Source organism: Helianthus annuus, chromosome 12 (assembly GCF_002127325.2).
Source record: "Helianthus annuus cultivar XRQ/B chromosome 12, HanXRQr2.0-SUNRISE, whole genome shotgun sequence".
Classification (NCBI taxonomy): domain Eukaryota; kingdom Viridiplantae; phylum Streptophyta; class Magnoliopsida; order Asterales; family Asteraceae; genus Helianthus; species Helianthus annuus.
In genome coordinates, this window is record NC_035444.2 from 44,396,573 (window position 1) to 44,422,491 (window position 25,919).

General features: G+C 39.3%; 1 protein-coding gene and 1 non-coding gene across 4 annotated transcripts; one reads left to right on the top strand and one right to left on the bottom strand.

Moving 5' to 3' along the window:
* Positions 1-2,230: 2,230 nt before the first annotated feature.
* LOC110896663 (vacuolar protein sorting-associated protein 41 homolog) lies at positions 2,231-6,043 on the bottom strand. 3 transcript variants are annotated; one of them, XM_035980981.1, is made up of 9 exons: positions 5,636-5,966; positions 5,382-5,447; positions 4,712-4,864; positions 4,570-4,622; positions 4,420-4,482; positions 3,969-4,034; positions 3,648-3,821; positions 3,488-3,572; positions 2,233-2,788 (listed from the first exon to the last, which is right to left on the bottom strand). In XM_035980981.1, the coding sequence occupies exons 3-7, from the start codon at positions 4,776-4,778 to the stop codon at positions 3,699-3,701; spliced, it is 372 nt and encodes a 123-aa protein (XP_035836874.1). In that variant the 5' UTR covers positions 4,779-4,864; positions 5,382-5,447; positions 5,636-5,966; the 3' UTR covers positions 2,233-2,788; positions 3,488-3,572; positions 3,648-3,698. The 3 variants fall into 3 exon arrangements, with proteins under 3 accessions (XP_035836875.1, XP_035836874.1, XP_021999564.1); XM_035980982.1 differs by lacking the exon at positions 5,382-5,447 and having other exon boundaries at positions 2,231-2,788; XM_022143872.2 differs by lacking the exons at positions 2,233-2,788; positions 3,488-3,572 and having other exon boundaries at positions 3,598-3,821; positions 4,570-4,864; positions 5,636-6,043.
* Positions 6,044-17,811: 11,768 nt separating this feature from the next.
* LOC118485307 lies at positions 17,812-17,917 on the top strand. Its single transcript, XR_004875611.1, has one exon. It is a non-coding gene; the product is annotated as a small nucleolar RNA R71 (small nucleolar RNA).
* Positions 17,918-25,919: the final 8,002 nt, after the last annotated feature.

The window sequence follows — 25,919 nt, forward strand, 5'->3', positions numbered from 1 at the left end:
ATGGATGAAAACGGTAATGATCAAAACCATTGCCCAATGTATTTTATATACCCAATGAAGGCGGTTATTACTAAAGAATATGATGCGACACTCGTTAAGCTTTTAATGCATTTACATGGGAAAAATATAAAATTAAACACGTTATTATAATTACAATTAACCTATTCATTTATCTATAAGACGCCTTTAACATAAGACGGAAGTGATTGAGTGACGTGCATTAATTGCAAAGTACATATCCCGAGGCATTTTGAATTTGAAATTACCGGCAATTTCAAAACCACTGCTATGGTATATGTTTGCCAAAGGAAACATCTGCTAAGTTATACTTTCTTGGCTATGGGCAGTAGTTTACACTCTTGAATGTGGGCCAGACCTTTGACATTTAAATATAGAGCAGTAGTTTGAAATTAAATGTATTTTAACTCAGATAAAAAATCTCAGAAGCATAAAAATTGACACATCAGCAATCATCATTTAGTCATAACTCAGATAAAAAATCTATTCATTTGGAATACAAAGATATTGCGAACATTTATTTAAGCCTCTCCAGTTTCCAACAGTAGTAAGTCAAATAGATGTTGGCAACAACAGATGTTAGCAATTGACAACAGTAGCAAGTCAAACAGCCGTTAGATCAGCAGATGATGATTTAGAGCAGATGTTCTCTATACACTAACAGAAATTGATACAATATCAACATAATGTAATTAAACTCAGAAACAATTTCACTTCTACATCAAAAGTACTAATCTGCAATAATCAGATGATATTAAAAATTACATAATAATACTTATTCAGCTTAAAATTACAACGAAATTTTAAAATCTAACAACACCACTAGAAATTTACGAAGCTAACAGCAAAAATTTAGTGCTTTTAGCTTAAAATTTAGTTCTTTTAGCTTTAAACTTCATCAATGTATATCTTCGACAATCACCATGAACTCCACCGAAGTACTCAATGCATCAACATCAGGTTTCTAGAAACATGATCTCTCATGAACAGATCAAGATGCAGTACATGAAAACACTTCTTCAACTGTTGAAGAGTAGCCATGTCCTCATATACGTAATCCTTAACTTTGTTCATAAAGAGCTACTTTAAACAAAACTTTATGCTTCTTTTAACACAAAAAAGGCAGGAAAGACCATTACTCTAGTAAGATAAAATCTTATCTTACAGCAGTAGCAGATCCTTTCTTGCGTTTAGTAGGAACTACTGCGGGTTCTACATCATCATCATCTGCCCAAAATCATATATATAATCATCATTTAAATGTACATTATTAATAATCTTTCTTTGTGTTTAATTTAACTTTATGCTTCTTTTAATACAAACCTATAATAACCCGCAGCAGATTGTATGAATTTCAAACAACTATGATTAGACTGAAATATAAACCGAGAATTAGAGTATATCACTTAAAAATTAAGAATTCAAAATTTCAAAACTGGATTAGCAAAAAACACATACTTTAAACGATGTTGAAACAATGACACTGGAAACAGCTGTAGAACAATCATCATCATCATCATCATCATCATCATCATCATCATCATCATCATCATCATCTGCAGCAGATCATTCACAATCATCATTTAGTCATAACTCAGATAACAAAACTTTAGTAAAAATCAAAAAGAAAAACAAACATAATCATATATATCACATTACCATGATCAAGGCAAACCACATATCCCCAAAAAAAAATTTTCTGAAAGTGGGACAGGGAGAGCTTCAGTTTTCTGTTATCCTTTATGAGCAAATGCCGAGTATTGAGAATAAGGGATTTGAGGGAAAGATACATTAGAAATGTGGTTTGAAAATACAAAAGTAGAGAACACGTTTATATAAAAAGATAATTGACAGAAGTGAGTGAGTGACATGCATTAATTGAAAATGACATATCCCCATGCATTTTGAATTTCAAATTACCTACAATTTCAAAACATCTGCTGCTAGTATACATTTGCCAAAGGAAGCATCTGCTACTTTCTTATAGAAGAGCAGTGGTTTGCCCTTTGGAATGTGGGCCAGACCATTTGAATACACAAGACAGTGGTCTGAAATCAAATTAAAGTGATTTATATATTATGCATTATGACGTAATAATGACATAAGAAAAGCCTTGTTGGACATGCTCTCCTGCTGACACGTCAACTTTTCTTATGTCACTTGGATTTCTCCTTTTATAAAAAGTATAGATAGATGTGTAAAGATATGTTGCAGATTTTTGAGAAAATACATATAATATAATTTTTTTTAAATGGAGGCCCTATAGTTTATGTGCCCCAAGGCCCAAGCCTCATTTGGCTTACCCTTGGGTTGGCCCTAACCATCACCAATTTCTCTTCTAGTTGGTGCTCCAATTTGCCCAACTTCTGCGGCACATAATCTTGTAGAGATCACATATTCCATTTAATCGTTTAAAAAGGAAAAAATAAAAGTTACACCTGAAAGGTATTTAAAGTAATTATAAGTATCTAAATTACAGCTAATTTCATTTATAATATACTATCAATTTAGAGGTGTAGTTATCTAAACTTGTGCACCTTAGACATTTAGGAATAAAAAGCTTGGAAATAAAAATAGAGAATAATTTGTCAAGATGTGTGCATCTTATCTGACCCTTTCCACTTAGTTTTCAATGATTTAGCTTGAGTATTGTTCGAGTCTTTTTTCTCAAAATCCATCTTACCAGCATCTCTGGATTTGTTATAGGTTCACAAAATTTGCATCCTGAAGATTTTTGCTTATGGCACCACATATTATTCAAGACCATTCCCTGAAAACAATAGACATATTCATTTCTTTATATCTTTATTGATAAAATAAATGAATCCTATGGAATTAGTTGGAAATAAGCATGTTACTCAGTAATGAACAACTATTCTTCAAAATGAGATTACAATCCAAGTCAACACAATTACTTCCTTAAGTGTGTATGTCAAACTAAAAAGAGAGAAAGAGATGGCGAAATGGGCGTATTAAGTTGCTCGACCATGATATTATAACACAATTTATATATTTAAACTCTCTAAAAATATACTTAATAGGTTTTATGTAATCAAAATACAATGTAGTCTATTCCGGCCCGTTCAACCCATTTATTCTACAAAGCTATTTGGTAAATAGATCTGCTCGTTTAACCTTTTAGATAAATATAGATTAAACATAACATAAATTGACCCATTAATTTTTAAAATGATGTCAAAATGATCAAAACACTAAGACAACAACTGAAACACCAAACTGATGATGATCAATCTACTTGGTTTAGTATATAGCTGGTAAAGTATCGTAACATTACATTTTTTAATTATACTTATTCGAGTCTACCAAAATACATTATTTTGTGATTGTTGAATAGAATTTCAAATTTGTTAAGTCACAACACTTTCCTTAGGGCTGCAAGATTTGTAACACCAGTAAAACATAATATAAAGAATTACAAATCTATGCATATAGAGAGAATCCTACGTACCAGAACTTGCAGAAACAACCTCCTCAATTCAGAAACCACTTAATCATCATTCTTTGTCAATAAATTGTTCAAATTGATATTGCACCTAAAGAGTAAAAATCTTTTAATTTTAAACAAATACTATTACAACTATGAACATGGGTCGAGATAAAATGCATACATCTCCAGCATAGTAAGCAATTGTCAAATATCCACATGCTTTATGCTATCTTTATCCACATGGCTTTTTTGAAGCCAGAAGTTGGGAAACAACTTCAGCAGGGGTAATTACGTCCCGGTACTGGATTAACAATGAAACTGCACGCTTATGATCGATCTGCAATAGCTGGACAACCTGTAAAATAATATATGAAAGATTCACAGGTCAGATGATCGAACAAATCGATGAAGAACATGGTGTGTCAATTTCAGAAATTACAAAAAGTGCACTTTATAGTTCAATATAAAAAAAAAAAAGAAATCACATAACATTTTCTCACACCTTTTCACGAATGGCATCATGCAAGTTATTCTTCTCAATAAACTCAAAGATATCTGGTTTCATAAGCTGAAAAAAGGAGTTAATGATAAAGAAAGACCTTCACAAAACCATATTCTATATGATGCAACTGTTTCCAAAGTAGAGGTGGTCATCTTGACCCGTTTCCTTATGCATGGGTTTTGGGTTATGTTTTATATATCAAATGGGCCTAAATGGAACCGAAATTCGCTTATTAGTCTACTTTAAATTTATAAAACCTCCTAAATCCTTGTATTCAAGTAATAGATTCTTTCTATAACTTGTGATAATATAGTTTTTGTAATCATAATTAACCTACTTTAATATAATTTATATGAAAAAGTGTTCGTTGGAAACCCAACCCATCGTGGTTTTGACAAAAATAAGAAAATGAATCGTCTCAACCAGAACCAGTATATAAGTGAGGTCTTACATCTGCATAAAGTGCAAAAGCTTTATCATATTGCCCATCACTTTCATATAACACTGCCAGTTCCTGACATGCAAAAAACCGAAGAGATTTAGTATGCTTATTGTATAGTTAAAATGTGCACGCATGGTAACAAATAATATTTACTCTTACCTCTTTGAGTTCATCACTCATGGATGACGACGTGTTAAGCTGGGGCTCTATGGCTGCAATGACGGGTAATGCAGAGTATATTGCAGGTGGCCAAGATTTAACGGAAGTTAAAAGACATAGATACATGCAATTTTCTTGTTACCTATGCTGCATAATTCAGCAACAAACCCAGCCCAAATGGTTTCTCCAGTACCAACGACAAACTCCATCCGATTTCACTTTAATGAGCACCTCAGAACCTGACCCGGACCAAGACCGATGTAACACACTGGTCTCGTTTTTTTCTCTACAGTCACTGCAACATAAAACACCAAACAATCAAACATTCATTTAGACATCAATTGACAGAAAACATTCTTGAAAAAAAACTATAACTGATTTAATGAAATCTATTGAAATCAAAGATGGGTACTTGCAATTTGGGTTGAAATCAAAATAAAGAAAGAGATATGGGCAAATCTTGATACGGATCCAAACCAAATAAGAAACCATTAAACATAGGAATCGAACACAATTAAGTGAGAAGCTGTATATGATTTCAATTGAAAATTAGAACACTTGACATCATTCATTTATATTTAATTATACTTCCATTTTGTAATCAAAATCTATGACTTCAATTCCAACAGTAGAAATAACAACAAACATCCACTAAATGCCCCAAATTTAGACCAAATTCAACCACCCCTTGGATCAAAAACCAAATTAATCAAGAAAAACCAATAACTCATTTGAAACCCTTGAAATCAAAATCTAACAAAATTTAAATTTTTTGAAATCAAATACCGAGAAACACGAAAGGCGATTGATACCTCGATGATAATAACCAGAATCTGAGACTTGAATCGGAGATTTTGGTGATTTGAGAAACTAAAACCCTGAAACAATTTCACCAAAATAATCCAGAAAAATCAAGAATCTTCTCAAGATTAAAAAGAAAAAGTAAAATTATCCCTAACTAATTTTGATGATTATTTACTGCATCTTCTTCCAGAGGTCATCGTAGTCCAAGCCAAAACCAAGTTTCAAAATAATGATCAAGGTGGAACAGCGTTTAAAACCTTACCTGTAATCGATACTGCTCAACAATGGCGATGTTGGTTATGAGCTCCGACGGGCTTGTAACTTCGACGTGTATCCGCTATTCAGCGGCGGAGGTGATGGCACCCACTTAGGGTTTTGGTGCTTGGTTATAAGCCCCTAATCATCCACCTACGAATCCAGTAAAAAAGAACTTAAAAAAAACCCTAAATCATAATCATGTAAGAAACCTCTGAAACAACCAAAAGTTTTAGGGTTTCTCAGCTGAAAGGAAAAGGGAAATAAGGTGCAGGGAAATAATGAGTTTAAATTTTGAATAAGATAAGTTGTTTTGGAAAACTGAAAAGGCATGGATGTCTGTGGTTTGAACCAGATAAGCTGGTTTGGGGAGAAAGAGAAGGTTTAATTAAAAAAATATGAGAAATTGACACATAGGATGAAATGAAAGGGGGGCTTGATATGCTTACACGTGTCCATATAAACTTTTGCTTTATTATAGTAGAAGATATATATTGATGGAGGTTGTGAAATCCAAGTTTTAACGTGCTTAATTTGTGTGATCTATTGCCGTTTACGTGATTATACGTCATGAATGAGATAACTACGAGAAATCGTTGTTTTGCAGGTAAAGCATGTAATTCGGAGGAGTTATGGTGGTTAAAGATGAAGTGGAACATGTTCGGTTAATGAAGTGGTTTGAATGTGCAAGAATTATAAACGAATGAAGTCCTAAATGAAAGTTAAAATTTAGCCAAAAGAGTTCCAGCCAAAGTCAACCGTAGCTTCCGGTTGAATTCCGTAATCTAAGGTCAACAGAAATACAATTGGACAGAAAGTAGGGACCGTAACCTACGGTCTTTAACCCGTAGGCTACGGAGTCAATGAATTGGCAGCACGTGCATAGGATGTAATTGGATATTAAATGGTTTGTCAAAATCTAAAGTCTAAGAGGACTTTTTGGATGGCACATGCAAGGAGGGGCAAATATATTCACGTGACTTGGTGAGGGGGATTATTATCTTTTGATAATCTCAACAAAATCATCATCAATATACATCATATCCACGCACACATACAAGCCGACATGGACACACACACCTAGGTGGGAGCCGCCATCTTGGAGGAAGTGGCAGCCGACATAAGTGCTTGAAGGGAATGATTTTTTTATCAACAACAAAATCACATCATCTTGGCAGCCATCCCATCATCGATATTCTATACACACATTGACGGCCGAGAACACATGGGTTATTTTATTATTACTTTTGATCAAACAAGGGACTTGAGATTGGGCCGCCATATATAGGTTTGAGGGTTTGGCAACATTAAGGATCCATCATCACAACATTGGTGGCAGACTTGGACTTTTGGATTGGGCCGAGATACATCTGATGGATTCTTTGGGGGCGGCAACATAAAAAGAGAAAACACATCAATACAGTTGGTTGTTCGACGGCAGAAGGGGATGACCGAAGCGATTGAAGATCATCAACCCATCATGAGCGGCTAGTCTTTTATGGTTTCCTCTGGATGGAGGGTTTGTGTACGTTAACAGATTTTATTTGTTTAGTGACAATCGTTTGACTCAGTGATCTAAGCATTCGATGCTTTTCACTTATGATTTAGTTAATTAATCGTAATCGATTGCATTTGCTTAACCTTATTCTTTGATCATTCAGTTCCCGAGAGTTCTAGTAATTGGGATATATTTGCTATGGGATTAAGGTTGGTAATTGTGATTGGTAACCACTAGATAACCTCCCGTTATGTATTGACCGGAGTACTTAGTCTTTGGTTATCACAATTAGTTATTAGGTTAGTCCACTTATGTCTATGTAAGTGTTCGATTAAACACATAATTGAAGTTAACTGCAAAACCTGAAATCTGGAGGAACCATTGTTCTCTCTATTGATTTAAACCTGACTTTTAGTTTGTAATTTTAGATAATCAATCAACTCACAACAAAGCTTTATTTTTTCGTCTTAGTTAATCAACACTTAACCTTATAACACTTTCCACAATCCTCCTCTGGTTCGATATCCGACTTATCCTATCTATATAGTTTAGTTGGTTTTTGCATGTCCTTAACGACAGACATCATATATATATATAGGATTAGGTTCAAGAGTGAACACTAGTGTAGCTTGCGAACTGAGTGAACTAATCCTGGCCATACACGTGTGTAGATCAATGGCCAGGATTTGATGTTGAAATACACTAGTGTTCACTATTAAACCTCATAGTTATTAAAGGCACTAGGCGCAAAAATGAGAGCCTAAGAAAATAAAAGCGCACAATGAAAAAAAAAATAGAAATATATCATCTATTAGAAAAATAATAATATTCTACAAATTAAATAAACAGAACCTATTATATAACATTTAATAACATCTATTTCGTATCAAAAGTTCTAAAATATTTGTGTATTGGTGTAGAAAAGTGATTTTCCTTTGATAAAAGTAGAAATTTGCCGGGAATCTTGCCGGAATTTAGAGAATTTTGTTGGAAACTCTAAGGAATCTAGAAATCGCGTCGAAACCTATGTGTGAATCGTTACTTGGAGAATTAAAGCGCAATTGCCTTGACTTACGTCGCAAATGCCTTGCCTCGCCTGAAATATGGATCTAGTCGCAAGATGTGACACCCCAGGAAAACCGGGAAAACCATACAACTTAACTAGCTTCCTCAGTGAGTGCCATCAAATTTCGGGACGAAATTTCTTTCAACTTGGGGATGATGTGACAACTCGAAATTTAGAACCTTCGATGTATCTTGATGTAACGTGTTTGAACATATACGGCTAATTGAATCGTTGAATTATATGATTTATGTGTATGCAATCTAAGTGACTATGTGCTATGTGTATACGTATGTGTGTATGCGACACGAGAACACAAGGACCCGACTCGAGACCATGTGGTCTCGAGTGAACAGTAACCGGTTGGGCCATTTGGGCCGTAAACCCCTTAGCCGACTTGTAAACTAAACCCATTAGGGTGCACCTTGTGGAACTAGTATATATAGTATACTCTTTGCCAACCTTGCCACTCTTTGGGCAACCACACTCACTCTCCTACACACACACTCTCCTACTAAAACCCGAAGAACACAAACACACTTCATTTACCAACCCCTTTTTAACACCCAAACAATGCACCCCTCTCAAATTCTCTCCTCTCGGCTACAAGTGAAAACTAGCAAAGATAAGCTAGACACACACTAGGCAAACGGGTGGTTGCACAATCATAAGCTTGTACCTGAATCGATCATTCTCCTAAAATGGGTCAAACATGAACGCAAATCAAAGGGACTTCAAGGTTGTAACGTGACTAGGTATATAGGTAGGAAATGGAATATATATGAGTAGCGAAAATTCGACCCGGTCTTTTTATTACAAACACAAAAACCAACTAACAAATATGCACTACTATATACAAGACAATGAAACCCTTTCTTTTTTTTTTTTCTCATTGCTTCCCTTTTTTTTTCTTTTTTTTTTGTTTTTTTTTTAACATTCTATAACACATTAACCAAAACTACTTCAAACTCACAAAACTACTAATTCTATCACTAATACTACAAGACCGGGTCAAATTTGGGTAAATTTTCAAGTAAGTAGCTAGGGGGAACAAACGATAAGCTTTAAAGGCACAAAATGGGCAACTAAATGACCAAACCCCCGCCCCTCTCACTACCATGCTCATATATATAACTTATGAGGTCCAACCCCCCAAATCCCACACTCGCTCACACCAACGACGAGGCTACCTAATGCCCTTATCCTTTCTACATTCATGTCTAACTAAGGATTCAAATCGCATTCAAGCACAAGTTCTAACGCACCCCCACCCGTAGCCACTCTCATTAAAGACAATCATTATTTATGTACACGTGTGGCTACAACTCTCACCAAGAATGAAAAGGGTAATAAAGGTTGCCGGTGCATTAACTTGGGATAAATTAGGGCGTCAAGATTTCACATTGTTTTGTTCGGCTTAAAATTTTTTCAAAAATCTTCGAAAAAATTCCCCCCATCCCCACACTTGGGATACATTGACCCCAATGTATGGCTTTGGGAGGCTTTGATCACTACCTCAATCAACATCCACATAAAGCTTTTCATCTCAAACCCCAAATTTCTTTTTGTATTTTTTTTTTCATTTTATATTTTTTTTTATGTTTTTCATTTTAAACACGACACCACCAACCCAACAATCAATCACATGATCAATCACCACCCATCCTCCCAACCGTAATCAACATAAACCAACAAATATATACAAACTATACAAAAGAGAGAATACCACCTGATCAATAATAGCGCGGTCCTAGGGGCCCAAAGATGGATGACATCATATCATTCCACTCTCCAAACCCGAATGCGCCGCTACTGCTTCCCTCTTGTTGTTGTGGTCCCTCTTGCCGCCTTGGATCAAGCCACTGAGAATGGTGGAGTGGTGGAGTCGGATAAGAAATGCTACCATCATAAGGCGGTAATGAAGCATAGTCCACATGTTGTGGATCTTCAACAACCGGCCTTCCGGCATGCCAATCCGCATGCATCCGCCTCATTTGATCATCATGATATCTGTTATTAGCATCCACCTCTCGAGAGTATGCGTGGGTACGGTTCCATGACTCATTGCGATCAAAGCTATGTTTTAACGACCGCTCTATGCTTGCACTATTCCTTGTGTTTTGATCATACAACGTCCTCTCCGGCCCCGACCAAGTATCAAAAATGGACGCCGGAGGGCGTTGGCTCTCGATCACCTCTTGCATTGAACCACTATAAGCCCACCCCGGCTCATACGGTTGCTGCGCGTAGTCGTAAAACGTACCACCATGACCACCACCAAAAACCCCAAAACCAACATTTGCACCACCCTGCGGCTCGTCCGCATAGTCCTCGTCCCCACTAGGAACCAACTCTTCATCGCTTTCCGGCTCATCCGGCTCTCCCGGTAACAACTCCCTTGCACCCAATTTCAATGCCCTCCACCGTTGACCCTCTGATTTCAACTTGTGATAACGTTCAGACTGAGTATATGTCCAAACGTTTCCCAACCTATCCAAAGTAAAAGGCTGGTGCCTTTCCGTCAAACCTCGGTCTTCGGATGTGAGTGCCTTCTGCTGTTTCATCAAACCCGTTATGATGCGACAGTACGGGACGATGTCTCTTCCGTATTTGTTCCGGCATATCCACAAATGGTGCATAATCAGGTAGCGTATTGGAAAGCGTGGGGACCCATGCATCAATGAATACAGAACAGGTATCTCTGGAAACCTCACCTGTTCTTTATCGCCTCTTCTTGGAATGACATTAAGCAAGCAGATTGTATGCAACAGTTTTGCTTCTATTTTCAAATTCTTCCGGTATAACACACCACTGTACCTACCGGGCAAAAACAAATCCGCTAACATGTCGTTCCATCTCACGTGCTTCTCTGGTTTGAGCAATAAATCATCAAGCGTGGGAATCATGTACTCCTTAGCCGGGAGACTGTCATACTTTCCCAGCTTTTTCAACGTGTCGAATGACATCTCAACCGGCACCCCATGTACCATCCCGATCAACTTCATTTGTGATGGCTTGTTGAAGTTGTGACATTTAAGTGTTGCCATCCACTCCTGAATCTCAGTCATAAACAGATTGCTCTTATCTTTGTCAAAACACTTGAGCGCTCCTTCCCAGCCCAAAGCACGAAACTTAGCAAACACCCCGAACTGGCCAAACTGGGGTTCATCAACCTCTTTTTCACAGATAAATGCGGCTGCTTTATTTTTCAACTTGTTCATGCAGTCGTTATAAAGGGTTGGCTGCCAAATCTCGGTTTGGTCATCCAACGACCCCGAATTCCACACCGGCTTATCACTCGGGTCTAACTCCATCTGTTCTTCTTCGCCTTCACTTTCGCTTTCACTAACCCTACCCATATATTGCCTCTTCTTTGATGGTTGCTCCTTTTGCTTGCCCTTGCCTTTTGATGAAGATGAACTTGAACCCGCTTTTTCCTTGGTCCTTGCCATTTCCTACACACATGAGGCAAACAACAAAAACAAACACCAAATTAAACCCTCTTTTCAAAATCCTCCCCACACTTGCTTGTTATCATGGTTGTAGATGTTAGTGAACCAAAAATATATCAATAATTTTTCAAAAATTGGGCATGGTGTCTCTAGAATGTAGAGCATCCCAAAAGTTCACTACTTTAACAACAATTTCTACATCTACAACCATCAACCATGTTCAATAAACAATTCCATTATCATATCTTAACAACAAGCAAGTGGGCAAGAACACATAACCTAAATCACCTTGTTCTTCACAATGTATCACCATAATATAGCAAAGTAAGTATTCATACCTTGTTTCAAGATGAAAGAATGCTTGTGAAACCAAAAATCCCAAAACCCCCAAATTATCTCAAACTAGGGTTTCAAACTTCGACCCCAAAATTGCGTTTTCTCTGAAATCTCTCCTCACAATCACAAAGCTTGTGAAAAATTAGTCAATTTAGACCAAGATTCCACTTGATTTGGACAGGAATTGAATGTTTTATGAGAGATGGAAGGTGGGAGAACAATGGAGGTAGTGGGTTCTTAGAGAAGAGGAAGATGGTGATGGAAAGTGAAAGATGAATGGGTGGATAGGGTTTATTCCCGTGGTCAGCTTTGTTTGTATTCGATTTTATTTATTTATTTTTTTTTTTATTTACATGCGGCATCCCTACCGACGGAGACTCATTTTTCGCGTACCGTAATTTACGGTCTCACCGTAAATTACGGTGAGACCTGAATGTCAAAGTTGCACCGTAATTCAGTAGAGAACTACCGTAAAGCCTCAACATTTTCATCCACCACCGTAAATTACGGTCTTACCGTAATTTACGGTAAACACTGAAGATCAATTCTCATATCGTAACTCAGTAGGGTTATACTGTAAAGCCCCAAAAATTGTAATCATCACCGTAATTTACGGCTGTACCGTAAATTACGGTACACGCTGGGCATCTATACTTTGGCAAAAATTGAGATTTTATATGACAAATTTCAGATTTTTTTAAATTTTTTGATTTTTTTATGTTTTTAATTTTTTTTATGTTTTTTAATTTTTTCAAAAACTTGTAAAAATTACCCTACCCCCTCAAAAATCCCGTGTTGTCCTCAACACAATGTAAGAGCAATTCGCGACCCGAACGTCCCCACACTTGTTTCGAACACGGACTTCGAGGAACTATGGCAATTGTGCAAATATACAAAATAAGACAAAACAAAACTACTATGTACACTACCACCAAACCTGGGCCTCTTATGGTTGTTCCTCCTCTACCGGGCGTAAGATGTAGCCCGCTTTGTCAAGCTCCAAGTTGTTGATGTCATTTCCTTCCAAGTACGGCTTCAAGCGGTGACCGTTCACCGTTTGTTGTTTCAACGTTTGCTCATCTTGGATGTCCACGTCACCAAATCGCCCAACTCTTCGAATAACATACGGACCCATCCATTTGCCTTTAAGTTTGCCCGCGAACATTTTCAATCGAGAGTTGTACAACCAAACTTTCTGCCCCACTTCAAACGTTTTCTTGCGCAACTTCGCATCATGCACTTTCTTTAGCTTATCCTTATAAGCCGATGCACATTCGTACGCCTCATCTCGAATCTCTTCTATCTCGCTCAATTGTAACTTTCTCAACTTTCCCGCCTCATCGTAATCTGCGTTGACTGTCTTGATCGCCCAATGCGCCCGATGCGCCAACTCCATTGGCAAGTGACAACCCTTACCATACACCATCCGGTAAGGTGTTGTGCCAATCGGAGTCTTGTAGGCCGTACGGTACGCCCACAAGGCATCATCCAACTTGCTTGACCAATCCTTTCTATCCGTTCTTACCGTCTTCATGAGGATCTCCTTGATTTGACGGTTGGACACTTCGACTTGTCCACTCGTTTGCGGATGGTAAGGTGTGGCGACTCGGTGGTTCACGCTATACCTCTTCAATAATTTTCCGAAGTTAAAGTTCTTGAAATGTGAACCACCATCGCTTATAATGACCCGCGGGATTCCAAAGCAAGAGAAGATGTTGGATTGAACAAATTTACAAACAACCGAATGGTCGTTTGTTCGTGTTGCAATAGCCTCAATCCACTTCGAGACATAATCCACTGCCACAAGAATATAAAGGAAGCCATTCGAATTCGGAAACGGACCCATAAAATCTATTCCCCATACATCAAATATCTCTACCACCAAGATTGGTTGTAGTGGCATCTCATCCCTCTTCGATATGCTACCCATCTTTTGGCAATTCACACAATTCCGGGCGAATTCAATTGCATCCTTGAAAATAGTGGCCCAATAAAACCCACAAGATAGTACCCGATAGCCGGTTTTATGCCCACTAAAGTGACCCCCGCAAGCGGACGAATGGGCATGCGTTAAGATTTCCAACACTTCCGTCTCGGGCACACACCTACGTATAACTTGATCCGGTCCGATCTTGAAAAGATCCGGCTCATCCCAAATGTATTGCCTCACTTGGACCATGAATTGTTGTCGACGCTTTTTGGTCCAATGAGTTGGAATGGCACCCGTGGCTAAATAGTTGACATAATGAGCGTACCACGGTGCAACGAAAGTGGAAACGGCTAAGAGTTGCTCATCGGGGAAACTTTCATTGATTTCACTTACATCATCGGTCCCCTCCACCGGAATCCTAGACAAATGATCCGCAACTACATTCTCACTTCCCTTCTTGTCTCGGATCTCTAGATCAAACTCTTGTAACAATAAGACCCACCGAATCAAACGCGGCTTCGCATCCTTTTTCTCCATTAAATACCGAACCGCACTATGATCCGAATAAACCACTACCTTGCTTCCCCAAATATACGAGCGAAATTTATCCAAAGCATACACCACTGCTAGTAATTCCTTCTCGGTTGTGGTGTAATTAAGTTGCGCTTCGGATAAAGTTTTGCTTGCATAGTAAATAACCACCGGCTTCTTGTCAACCCGTTGACCCAAAACTGCACCAATAGTGGTATCGCTTGCATCACACATTATCTCAAACGGCTTTGACCAATCGGGTGGTTGCAAGATAGGCGCCTTGACCAAGTGTTCCTTCAAAACAGTGAAAGCTTGCATACACTCATTAGTAAAATCAAACGGAACATCTTTTAATAACAAATTGCATAAGGGTTTGGTGATAACACTAAAACCCTTAATGAAACGTCGATAAAAACCCGCGTGTCCCAAGAATGACCTTACACCCTTAACATTTTTAGGAGGTGGCAAAGATGATATTACCCGTATCTTTGCCTTATCCACCTCCATCCCTCTTTCCGAAATCACATGTCCCAACACAATGCCCTCTTGCACCATGAAATGACTTTTCTCCCAACTTAGCACTAAATTTTTCTCAACGCACCTTTTCAAAACCTTTTGCAATTCGTTGAGACAAGCATCAAAAGTAGTGCCAAAAATGGAGAAGTCATCCATGAATACTTCAAGCGACTCTCCAACCATGTCCGAGAAAATACTCATCATACATCGTTGAAAAGTTGCTGGAGCATTACACAAACCAAATGGCATTCGCCTAAAGGCAAAGGTGCCATATGGACATGTGAAAGTGGTCTTGTGTTGATCATCCGGGTGTATGGCAATTTGATTATAACCCGAATACCCATCTAAGAAGCAATAATATTTTTGACCCGACAATTTTTCAATAATTTGGTCAATAAAAGGTAGCGGGAAATGGTCCTTAGAAGTGGCGGCATTCAATTTCCGGTAGTCAATACACACCCGCCACCCGGTAACCGGTCGGGTGGCAATTTGTTCACCACTTTCATCCTTGACTACTTGAATGCCGGCCTTCTTAGGCACAACTTGGGTGGGACTCACCCAAGCACTATCCGAAATCGGATAGACGATTCCCGCATCCAACCATTTAATTACCTCTTTTTTTACTACCTCTCTTAGGTTCGGGTTCAACCGCCTTTGAGCTTCTCGTGTCGGCTTGGCATCTTCGGTTGTGATAATTTTATGCATGACGATGGATGGACTAATTCCTTTGAGGTCGGCAATCGTCCATCCAATAGCACCCTTGTTCGCTTTTAACACCTCCATCAATGCTTGCTCTTGTGCCAATTCCAAATTAGAGGCAATAATGACCGGTAAAGTGTCATTATCCCCTAAAAATACGTACTTCAAATGGCTAGGCAAGTCCTTGAGCTCCAACTTTGGTGGTTCCTCCAACGATGGTTTTGTACCCGAATCGATTTCCACCGGTAGACCCTCGAATTGGTGGGTCCATGGTGGTCTACCTTCTTTCATCGCCATAACATCTTGTGCTTCCTCTTCAACCCGTAGTGCATAAGCATGTACCTGTTCAGAAAAGTCACACAGGCAAATATCCAAACCATCCTCCTCATACTCATGCGGGTTGCATCCATCTACTATGTCTGCCATGAAACACTCATCAACACCGTTAGCATTAGAATTGTTAGTAAAAACATTCAAACGCATTTTTCTGTTTCCAAATGCCATATCAACTGCACCAAATCTACAATCGATAATAGCATGTGCGGTGCTTAAAAATGGCCGACCCAAAATTATGTTTTGTTGTTGTTTAGGGTCCGCCGATGAGTAATCCAACACTAAGAAATCCACCGGGTAATAAAACTCATCAATTTTTACAATAACATTTTGAACCATACCCCGAGGCAACTTATGAGACAAATCGGCCAAAACAACCGTCGTCTCCACCCTTGCTAATGGACCAAAGTCATATTGGTCGTATAAGCCCCCCGGTAAAATGCTAACTCCGGCTCCGAGATCTAGCAACGCCTTAGCCATTTGAAAATTACCCACTTGCACATTAATCAATGGCGTGCCCGGATCTTGGAGCTTAGGAGGAAGCTCCCCATTCAACACCGCACTCACTTGCCCGGTTAAATCCACCCGCTTAGGCACTTTTTTCTTGTTTTGCCTTTTTTGTGTACATAATTCTTTTAAGAATTTTGCATAAGCGGGGACTTGTTTTATTGCATCAAGGAGTGGGAGATTTATTTTAACTTGTTTGAACATATCCCACATCTCCTCCTTTTGAGGACCTCTTGACACAATAAAATTTTTCTTTTCCGGGTCAAGTAGGGCCGATGGAAATGGAACTTGACTCGGTTCACCCTCAACTTTTTCATTCTTTTCACTTTCACCCAAACCCGGTTTTTTAATAATTGGTTCTTTTGGTTTAACCGGTGAAAGTTCATCATCACTTTCCATTCCCGTGATGTCCTCAACCACCCCCTCGACCAATTCGGGTGACAAATTGGCCTTAAACTCTTTCCCACTTCTTAAAACACTAACATGGTTAATATTAACGTTACCTCGTGACGTACCATGTGAAGGGTTTACCTTAGTGTCGCTTGGAAGTTGACCCTTACCTTTCTTTAATTCCGCCACATCGGTTGCTAATTGACCCATTTGGGTTGTTAGTGATTGGATGCTTTTATCACGAACCTCATCTTTTTGCATTCGCACTTCGTCTAGTTGGTTCCGTTTTTGCATCTCCATTTGCATGCTCTTTAGCATCTCCATCACCTCGTTTCCACCCGAAAGCCCCCCTTGTTCTTGACCCGTTTGGTATTGTTTTTGATACCCTTGGTTATTTCCGCCTCGGTATCCACCTTGATTATTGTAAGATGGCCGTGAACCAAAATTACCTTGGCTACCTTGAAAATTTGGGTTCGCTTGATTTGACGGGTTCCCATATCTAAAGTTCGGGTGATTCCTCAATCCGGGGTGGTAGGTATTAGAATTCATGTTGTTGTAGTTCCTACCACCTCCTCCTTGACCTTGACCTTGAACCGCATGGACTTCCTCGTATTGCCCTTCCAACATCCCTTGGCAGTTTTCAGCCGCATGACCTATTTCATTACACAAAGCACAAACATTATATATTTGGTTAGTGGTTTGAACATTACCATCATCTATGGCGTGCACTTGTGGTCGGTTAGTGGTTGGTCGGGCTCTTCTTGAAGCTTGGGCCTTCCTTTTTGATGTAGTTGCCATGCTTTCCAAAAACTCCCAATCTTCATTCTCATAGTTCGTTCCAAACGTCCCTCCGGTGATAGACATTAAATCACGTGCGTCTTCGGCACTCAACCCCTCATGAAAGGCGTTCATCAACTCCCATAACTCAATTCCATGATGAGGTCAGTTTTTAATCATCATGTTAAAACGCTCAAACGCCTCATGAAACATCTCACCGTGTTGTTGTTGAAAGCTTCTCAATCCCTTCCGCGCATCATTGGTCTTTTGGGCGGTGTAGAATTCATCCAAAAAGGTTTGTTGCATCTCCCCCCATGTATATATTGATGCCGAAGGCAAAGTGTAGAACCACTTCTTTGCCTTATCCTCCAAAGAAAACTGAAATAAGACCAACTTGACTTCATCGGCCGAAAAACCTTGACTCCCAAAAGTGTTGCAAATTGAGTCATAGGCCTCTAGATGGAAATACGGCTCCTCCGTTGCTAACCCTTTGTACTTCGGTAAACTTTGCAACGAGTTTGTTCTTACTTCAAAAGTTCTCCCTTGGTTGTTGTGAGGGATAACCACCGGTGAAGGGTTTTGAGTAATGATTGGCCTGAAATGTGCCTCTATTCCCCTTGCTTGTTCCCTAAGATGCCTTCTTGGAACACCCAATCGACCCCTCGGACGAATAGGACCCATTGGTCTTGGTATAGGCCCTTGTGGTGCAATTGGTTGTTGGGGCATCGGTGGGTATTGATTCGGCCTTTGAAATTGTGGGTGTACATGTTGTGGCCTAACTTGTTGCAATGGAATGGGTTGTTGGATTGGTGGCCCTTGTGGTCTTGGCCGAATGTGTTGTGGTATAATTTGTTGTTGTGGCATTCCACCAACACTTGCCATCCCTTGAGATTGACTTTGCAAATACCCAAACTCCCCTTGATCACCATAACCTCCATAACCGTACCCATCATCTTCATAACCCTCATAATCTTCAAATCCCTCATCATAACCATCTCCTTGAATTCCCGAGGTCTGCCCAAATGGGATGGTCGAATACTGAAAGCCCGACTGTTGTTGTTGTGGTCTAAAAGATGAAGTAGTATGCACGATAGTTGAATTGGGTGCAATTGTGAAGGTGGATGATGATTGACCCGTAGTTGGGGAAAAGAAGTGAGATAATGGTGGGATTGTGGTGGATGGATCGTAGGTGATGGTAGGCTCAGTTTGAGTGGTGATTGGTTGGGTGACATTGGATGGTGTAAATTCAGCAGTGGTATTAGGTAATGTAGTGTTTGGTGATGGTTGGGTGGAAGTAGGTATAAAGGATGAGGTTGTTTGACTGGTTGTAGGTGGAATCTGAGAATCAGCCATGATGTTTCTCGGTGTAATGGGTGAAGTGGTGAACCAATGATTTTGTTTTCTCGCACTAAAACTCGGTTTTGTCGTAGCGTTCTTTCAATTTCCGGATCAAACGATAGCGGTGATGACCTGTGAGAGCCTCTAGTATGCATACACCTGAAGTACCTGCACACTAAACACAACCAGCGTAAACCCGAAAATAACAAACAAAACTATTAAACTAACACACGTTGCGCACTACTCCCCGGCAACGGCGCCAAAATTTGACGTGATGTCGTGGGTCACGCAAATTTAATCCCCAAACAACTGTAGTTAGTGGTAAAAGGGTATCGAACTCAGGGAGTATGTGGAAAATGTGTCGATTGTATAGCTTTGTATTTAAACTAATATTAAACTAAATTGCAGAAAATTAAAATTCAAGATTGTGGATTGTTGTTTTAGAAAACTAAATTAAGAACTAATTCAAATCAAAGTTGGTTGTAAACAATTAGGAGAGAACAATGATCACCCTAGGTTTCAGTTTCTTTAAACAGTTGTGTGTAATTTCACTAGAAAGAGTTACATAGACATAACTCGTGTATATGTGATTGAAGTGATAAAAGGGAACAAAGTACTCGGATTAGATAACGCGAGGTTGTTTCCCGATGACCTATTAACCAATAGCCAACCCTAACCCTTCCCGTGATATCTCGGTTGCCAACGGCACCAAGAACGTACGATTAAGACTAGAAATTGCAATATTGATTAACAAACTACAAACAATCAAACATACACCATGACATTCAAGCAACGCAAGATATCATTCTAGAAATGCAGAAATTAAACACACAAAAGTTTCAGAAACATTCACCTAGGATGATCACCGAAGAGTTTAGCCGGACATGGCTCGGTGAATCATCATCAACATCAAACTATTGTTCATACAAATCAAAAGCACAAACCGAATGATTGAAATTGTTCACAAAACAAGCCACAAGCCAAAATTCGTCCCCAAGGTGTCCAAGAACCGTCCAATCATGAGATAATGTGAAAAGACACTCAAAAACCGAATACATAGTGACAGTTACGTTTTTGGAATCGCAGTTCCACCGTAAATTACGGCTCCACCGTAATTTACGGTGAACATCATTTCTTTACGGTATTGAGAGCCTGTGTTACGGTGAAGAAAATAGCCAATTCCAGGTCTACCGTAAATTATGGTAGAACCGTAATTTACGGTGGTCAGCAGCTTTGTCTCTTTTGTTATTTCTTTTGTTCTCCTCTCGACCCGTTCTCCACCAAAGCCTCTAAAACTTCCTTTTATCCATCTTTAAGCTCCTAAATCGTACCTGAAACATAAGCATCATAGTTATCTAATTCAAGATAATTACACGGTTAAATGGAGGATTATTTTATCTTTTAACGTGCTTAAGGGTTGTCCAAAGGACCACCCGTCACTAACCCACCGATAAAACGAGCTATTCTCTTTGGCTCCGGTGTTACCAGATACGGAATCAACCGGGACATCGTGTTGAAGCTCGTGAGGTAAGCTTGATAGTCAAGGTTCGTCATAACCAACGATAGAAAGTCGGTCTCGATCTTTTCAACCTCATGTTGAAGGCAGAAATTTTCCTTGATGAGAGAAATGAATTCCTCCCATGTCATGCTGTATAAAACAGTCTTCCCCGAGGCCTGAACCAGAGACCTCCACCAAGCCAGGGCCTCGCCCTTGAATGATTGTGAAACAAACTTTACCACATCTCTCTCTGCGCAACCACTGATGTCCACCACGGTGTCCATCTCGTCTAACCACGTCATACAATCTACTGCGCCCTTCTCCCCAGTGAAATCTCGGGGTTTGCAAGATACGAAGTACTTATAGGTGCAACCCCTGGCGCGAGATGCATCAATATACACTTTTTCTGGACGGACACTGTTTTCATTAGATGAGTGATTATCATCGTCCTTTTTGGGATTAGACGGGGGTTTGCTGTGAGATTTTGAGTGGGTTTTTGGCTTTGAATGTGGTTTAGATATGGTTCTACTCCGGGACTCTGTGTATTCTTCATACTGTCGGTCCAAGGCTGCCTTAACAGCACCGTCGACAAGAGCTTTCAATTCCGCACCCGTGATATGAATCTGGGCGTTGTCATTTTCATCTTCTTTGGAGTGACTATTCACTTCATTGGAATCAACCATCGTAACTTGAATCTGCTACAGAAGATAACGAAAAAGTTTTATTTAGGAGTTTATTATGGAATTGTCTTTTATGGCAATTCATTAACCATGGTAACAGAGACCATATCTGGTTAATTTGTTACTCACATTTATTTAGGATTTGAATATAACTTATCCTAATTACAAACAATAATGTTAGTGGCACAAAAGCCTAGTCACGAGGACGTTTTGTAATATAAGCCGGGATTACAGAGAATCAAGGCATGAAGGTTCGAACCGTAGTCCTTTTACCTTTTCTGATAGGGAGTCATAGACCACCACTGCCTTTTGTCTTATTTGACAATAAATTTGGCTCGTAGGCACTACATCACCAATGGATGTTTAACAAATGATCATCTTTATTGACGATTTAACCCATGATTTACAAATCATTAATTTGGGCTTTGGAATCCTTAAAAGGATTCTTATATAACAATGGCGCGTGCGATTTTAATGAATCACATCTGCCATGAACGTTAACATGATTACAGAGGTTAACTGGAAATCTGAATCTTTTAATCAGGTCTTACCATCTTGGCCGGGTCTTATAATGACACCTGGCTAGGTTTCACTCTTAAGATTCTTTATTTAGGCAGATTAATTTAAAAGGAATGTATTTTGATTTATTTCATACATAATAATAATAACAAAGATGAAATTTATAACATAACATTCCTCAAATTTCAAATATGATTACACGCTGCCCTAAACGGGACTTTTAAATAATAATTACCTACGCAGAGGTTTACCGAAAACAAGTCTACGCAGGGACCAAATACATAGATAGGTGTCCACACAGGGACTAAAAGATAAGTCCACGCAGGGACTGAAAAGTAATTGTCCTCGTAGGGACTAAACACGATAAATGTCCACGCAGGGACTAAATTGTAAATACAACAATACATAAGGAGACTAATGATCTCGTTTCTTCCTTCCTTTCAGTAGGTTTGCTAGGCCCTTGAGAAATCCACGATTACTCTTACGTTCTTGTTCGAAGTCTCGTTCCACACGGTTTAAACGGTGTAGGATTTCTTCTTGCTCCGGTGGAGAAAAACGTGGCTGCTGCGACGGTTGTTGAACCAGAGGTCTAGGAGGTATTGGATACCCATGAGCTGAGTAATCTGGTCTCCAAGAGGTTCCATGGAGGGCATTATAATTAGCCGCTACCACATATGGATCGGCATCATAGTTATAGTTGTAGTGCGTGTGAGTCGGCTGTTCAAACGGATTATATGCGGTGGAGCCACCGTACGCTGGTATCGGATTATCGTATCCGAATGGTGGCGGAGGTGGTGCAACTGGTGCAGAATTCACCTCTGCAGGGTGACCCAAAGGTTTACCTAATTGTGGTTCTTCTTCAGGCACTGACGGAAAGTGACTCGCACTCAAGTAGCGAGGGGTGCTGAAATGGAAATCCCCTCCTCGGGTGGACATCCGTGCGCCTGATCTTCTACGCCTTGGCGGATCTGGAATTACTAGTTGAACCAGTGGCGGTGGCGTAATTGCCACAAACCGCGAATCCTCAGAAGGATCCTGTTGTTGCTGTTGATCATGAGGCGAGAAGTGATGAGATGGTCTGAAGTACCAATTACATTGGTCAAACCTCGCCTGGTAACTGTCGGGACCTTGATAGGGTGTTCCATGAAAGGATGATCCATCAGAGATCTCGATTGGATGATTGGGAGTATCCCTTTCAGGCTCGATGGGGTCTGTATCCTCGTCCATATCCACTGCATTGTCTTCAGAAAAGTGACCCTCTGGTCCTAAAGGGTTATACCCTATTGGCTCTTGGACATAATCTGCCGGGTTAAACTGTCCTATGAAGAAAGGTGAAGGATCGCCATAAGAACGGTGCAAAGCAGATCGCTGAAGAGGTATAAATGATGGTTGAGGGTTATTGGGGTCATTTTCTGAGCTTGGTCCAAAAGAATGACGGTATGAGGGTGTTGAACTATGCGAGGTAGAATGTCTAGCAGGTTCAAAGAGGTTTCTTCTCCGTCTCTTGGTTCCTCACTTCTTGTACTGGAAGGAGCTCGCATGTTCGAAGGTCCAGCCTCGTGATCATTGTGAGTAATGATCTGTCCCTTGCCTCTTCCTCCTCTTCCTCGTCTAATTGCAGGTGGCATGTTTCCTGCTTTCAAAACTTTAAATAACAATAAACAATAAAAAGACAACTGGAATAACCAATTCGAATTTGTCCTATGTTCTTGTCTAGACTCAAGTATGTGCAATTGTGTAACTGAGATTAAACACAAAGGCTAGTGTTTAATTCACTCAGTGTTGGCTCTGATACCAACCTGTCACACCCCGATTTCCACATGTCTCACCGGTGGGCCCGGTGAGGGATTATCGTGACGTAGTTGGCAACAATGTAGTCAAACCACACAATATATGAATGCACAACGGAAGCATAAAGATAAATATATTTCAACATTTGACTGTAATTTCAAAGTATCACCATTGTTGAAATAAAATCCACAGGGGATCAATAATAATAATAACAAAAGTATTGTTCAATAGACGAAGGCATCTTAAGCTTGCGAGACTCTTTATGATGCTAAGGAGAATATCCAGCCAATTACGCATAGTACCTGCATTTAGTCTTTTTGGGAAAATACGTCAGTTTACACTGGTAAATACATTCAACCGACACTTTTGAAAAATGTTTATTAAAATTGATTTGAATGCACAAGGCACAAACTCTTTTATAACTTGGGAGAATTATTTAAATATAATCTTGTGAACGAATTAAATGTTCCTTATACGTTCAGTAGCCCGGATCAAGTTCGGGTTAAAGATCAATAGACACACCACAGCGATCTATTTATGCACTGACGAGTGTACGCCTACACTCCGCGCTTAGGTCGTGGCCATTTCGTAAAATGATGCCAGGGATATCCGGGACATGGTCATTAACCCCCCAAAGGCTTTTAAGTAACAAGACTATTTAAACGAGCCGATCAAATTTATTCAATTACCCACTCAACGGTGGAGAATTTGATGCCCGATCAAGCGGTATGCTATATACCGTAACCCAAGCCCGTATAACGGAAAATAAGTTAAAAGTATTTACCTTTGCAAGTATAAATCCTTAATCAAAATAAATTGCAGATAGCTTTTACTGGTCTCCTATTCTGGAACGGAGGTTTAAAATAACCTATTAGAATCCTAACGGGTCTTTAATATTAGCCGTAGCTTAGACCGGTCAGTTTCAAAGGATAGTTACAGTTTAATCGCGTGAAAGGCGAAAACCGTGAATGGAATGTGATTTGGACCCAACAATTTTGAAGACTTGTTTTATACGGGTATAATAACCACACTCTGGATTTTGGGGTCAAAACATTATGGTTTGACCCGTTTCGGCTAGTTTATGTAAACTAGTTACATAAGCCGAACCGTGCGCGCAAAAAGGCGTAACGGGTAACCGTAAGAGTCCTACACTGGTTTCCTAAGTCAACATGCTTTAAAGAGGTTGTGGTATCAGTAGGATACCTTCCATAATGCCCGTAACAAGTTTAAATCCATTTTATGCCCCGTAGGGGTATTCGGTCTTTTTAAAGATTATAAAAGAGGTTTCTGAGTTCTACAGGAATTCTGAGTTTCCCGAACAGTTTATAAAGTCTAAAATACAATATTTATTATTTGAAATCAGTAGCAACTGGAATCGGATCAAAAGACCTTATAGAACTCAAGTTATGGCCAAAAAGGGTATATTCGGTATTTACCGAACCGGTGCCTTAACCGTAGGTTATGAGCAGGTTAAAAATAATTAAAAATCTTTAAAAATCCCAAAATATTATTTTACATCAGTGTGAAAAAGGTTTGGTGTCGAAATCTGGGTTTAGATAGGCGTTCTGCTAATTGCGCTACTAAATTACTAGAGTTTCCGTAATTTGCGCTATTTAGCATGACTCCCATTCTGGACCTCGGATTGACGTGAAATTTTAGGGACATGCTTAGAAATCAGTAGCTAAGGTTATAATCCTTTCATATGTCCGAAATTCTCGTTTTAATTTAAAAAGGGCGTTACGGTCAACTTTTAAGCATTTAACGGAATTGTGTAAAAGACTCGGACAAACAACGAACCGGTCACAGAGGTTGATACCATTATGTAACCTGGTCCTAAGAGAGTCCTAAGGCATATCTATATCATACTTTAACGGGTCAGAACTGAAGTCAATGCAAAAGTCAAAGCTTTGCGACTTTCGGCTCCGAACCAGGTCAAAACAGTAAATGGTCGGATTAAACAAGCTTAGACTAGTTAATATACTTATTATCATGTTTTATGAGTGTTTAAACAGGTTACATATCATCTACATTACAGATTATGCATGAAATCGCAAAATAGCATTTCTGTTGACTTTTTCTAAGCACGTTTGACTCGACATTTGGACTAGTTAGAGTGGGAATCAGAGGGTGCCCTTTTAGGGGTTCAAAGCCCACATGATTACCAACATATAACTACCTTTGATTCGACAAACCACTGGACCATTTGTGATTTATCGCAAAGTCAATCATTAATTACGACGGATTGACTTTTAAGCTAAACTATGCAAAAACTAAGCCACAAAAGGGTAGGCATACTTACAGAAGCTTGGTGCACGACTAAGGATGTTAGAAGAGTGCTTGAGAGCTCCAGAGATGATCAAGAGAGCAGGTTTGAGGTGTGATTCAATTGTGTGCAATGTAGTGCCTTTTATAGTGAAAAATTGGGCTCAAGAT

Bases quoted from the DNA above. Each gene is read 5' to 3' on its own strand.
- LOC110896663 (XM_022143872.2), bottom strand. From the start codon at position 4,695: ATGTATCTATGTCTTTTAACTTCCGTTAAATCTTGGCCACCTGCAATA. The intron at 4,483-4,569 runs GTAAGAGTAAAT...TTTGCATGTCAG, and splicing joins TGAGTGATGAACTCAAAGAG to GAACTGGCAGTGTTATATGA. The intron at 3,822-3,968 runs GTGTGAGAAAAT...ATTATTTTACAG, and splicing joins ATGATGCCATTCGTGAAAAG to GTTGTCCAGCTATTGCAGAT.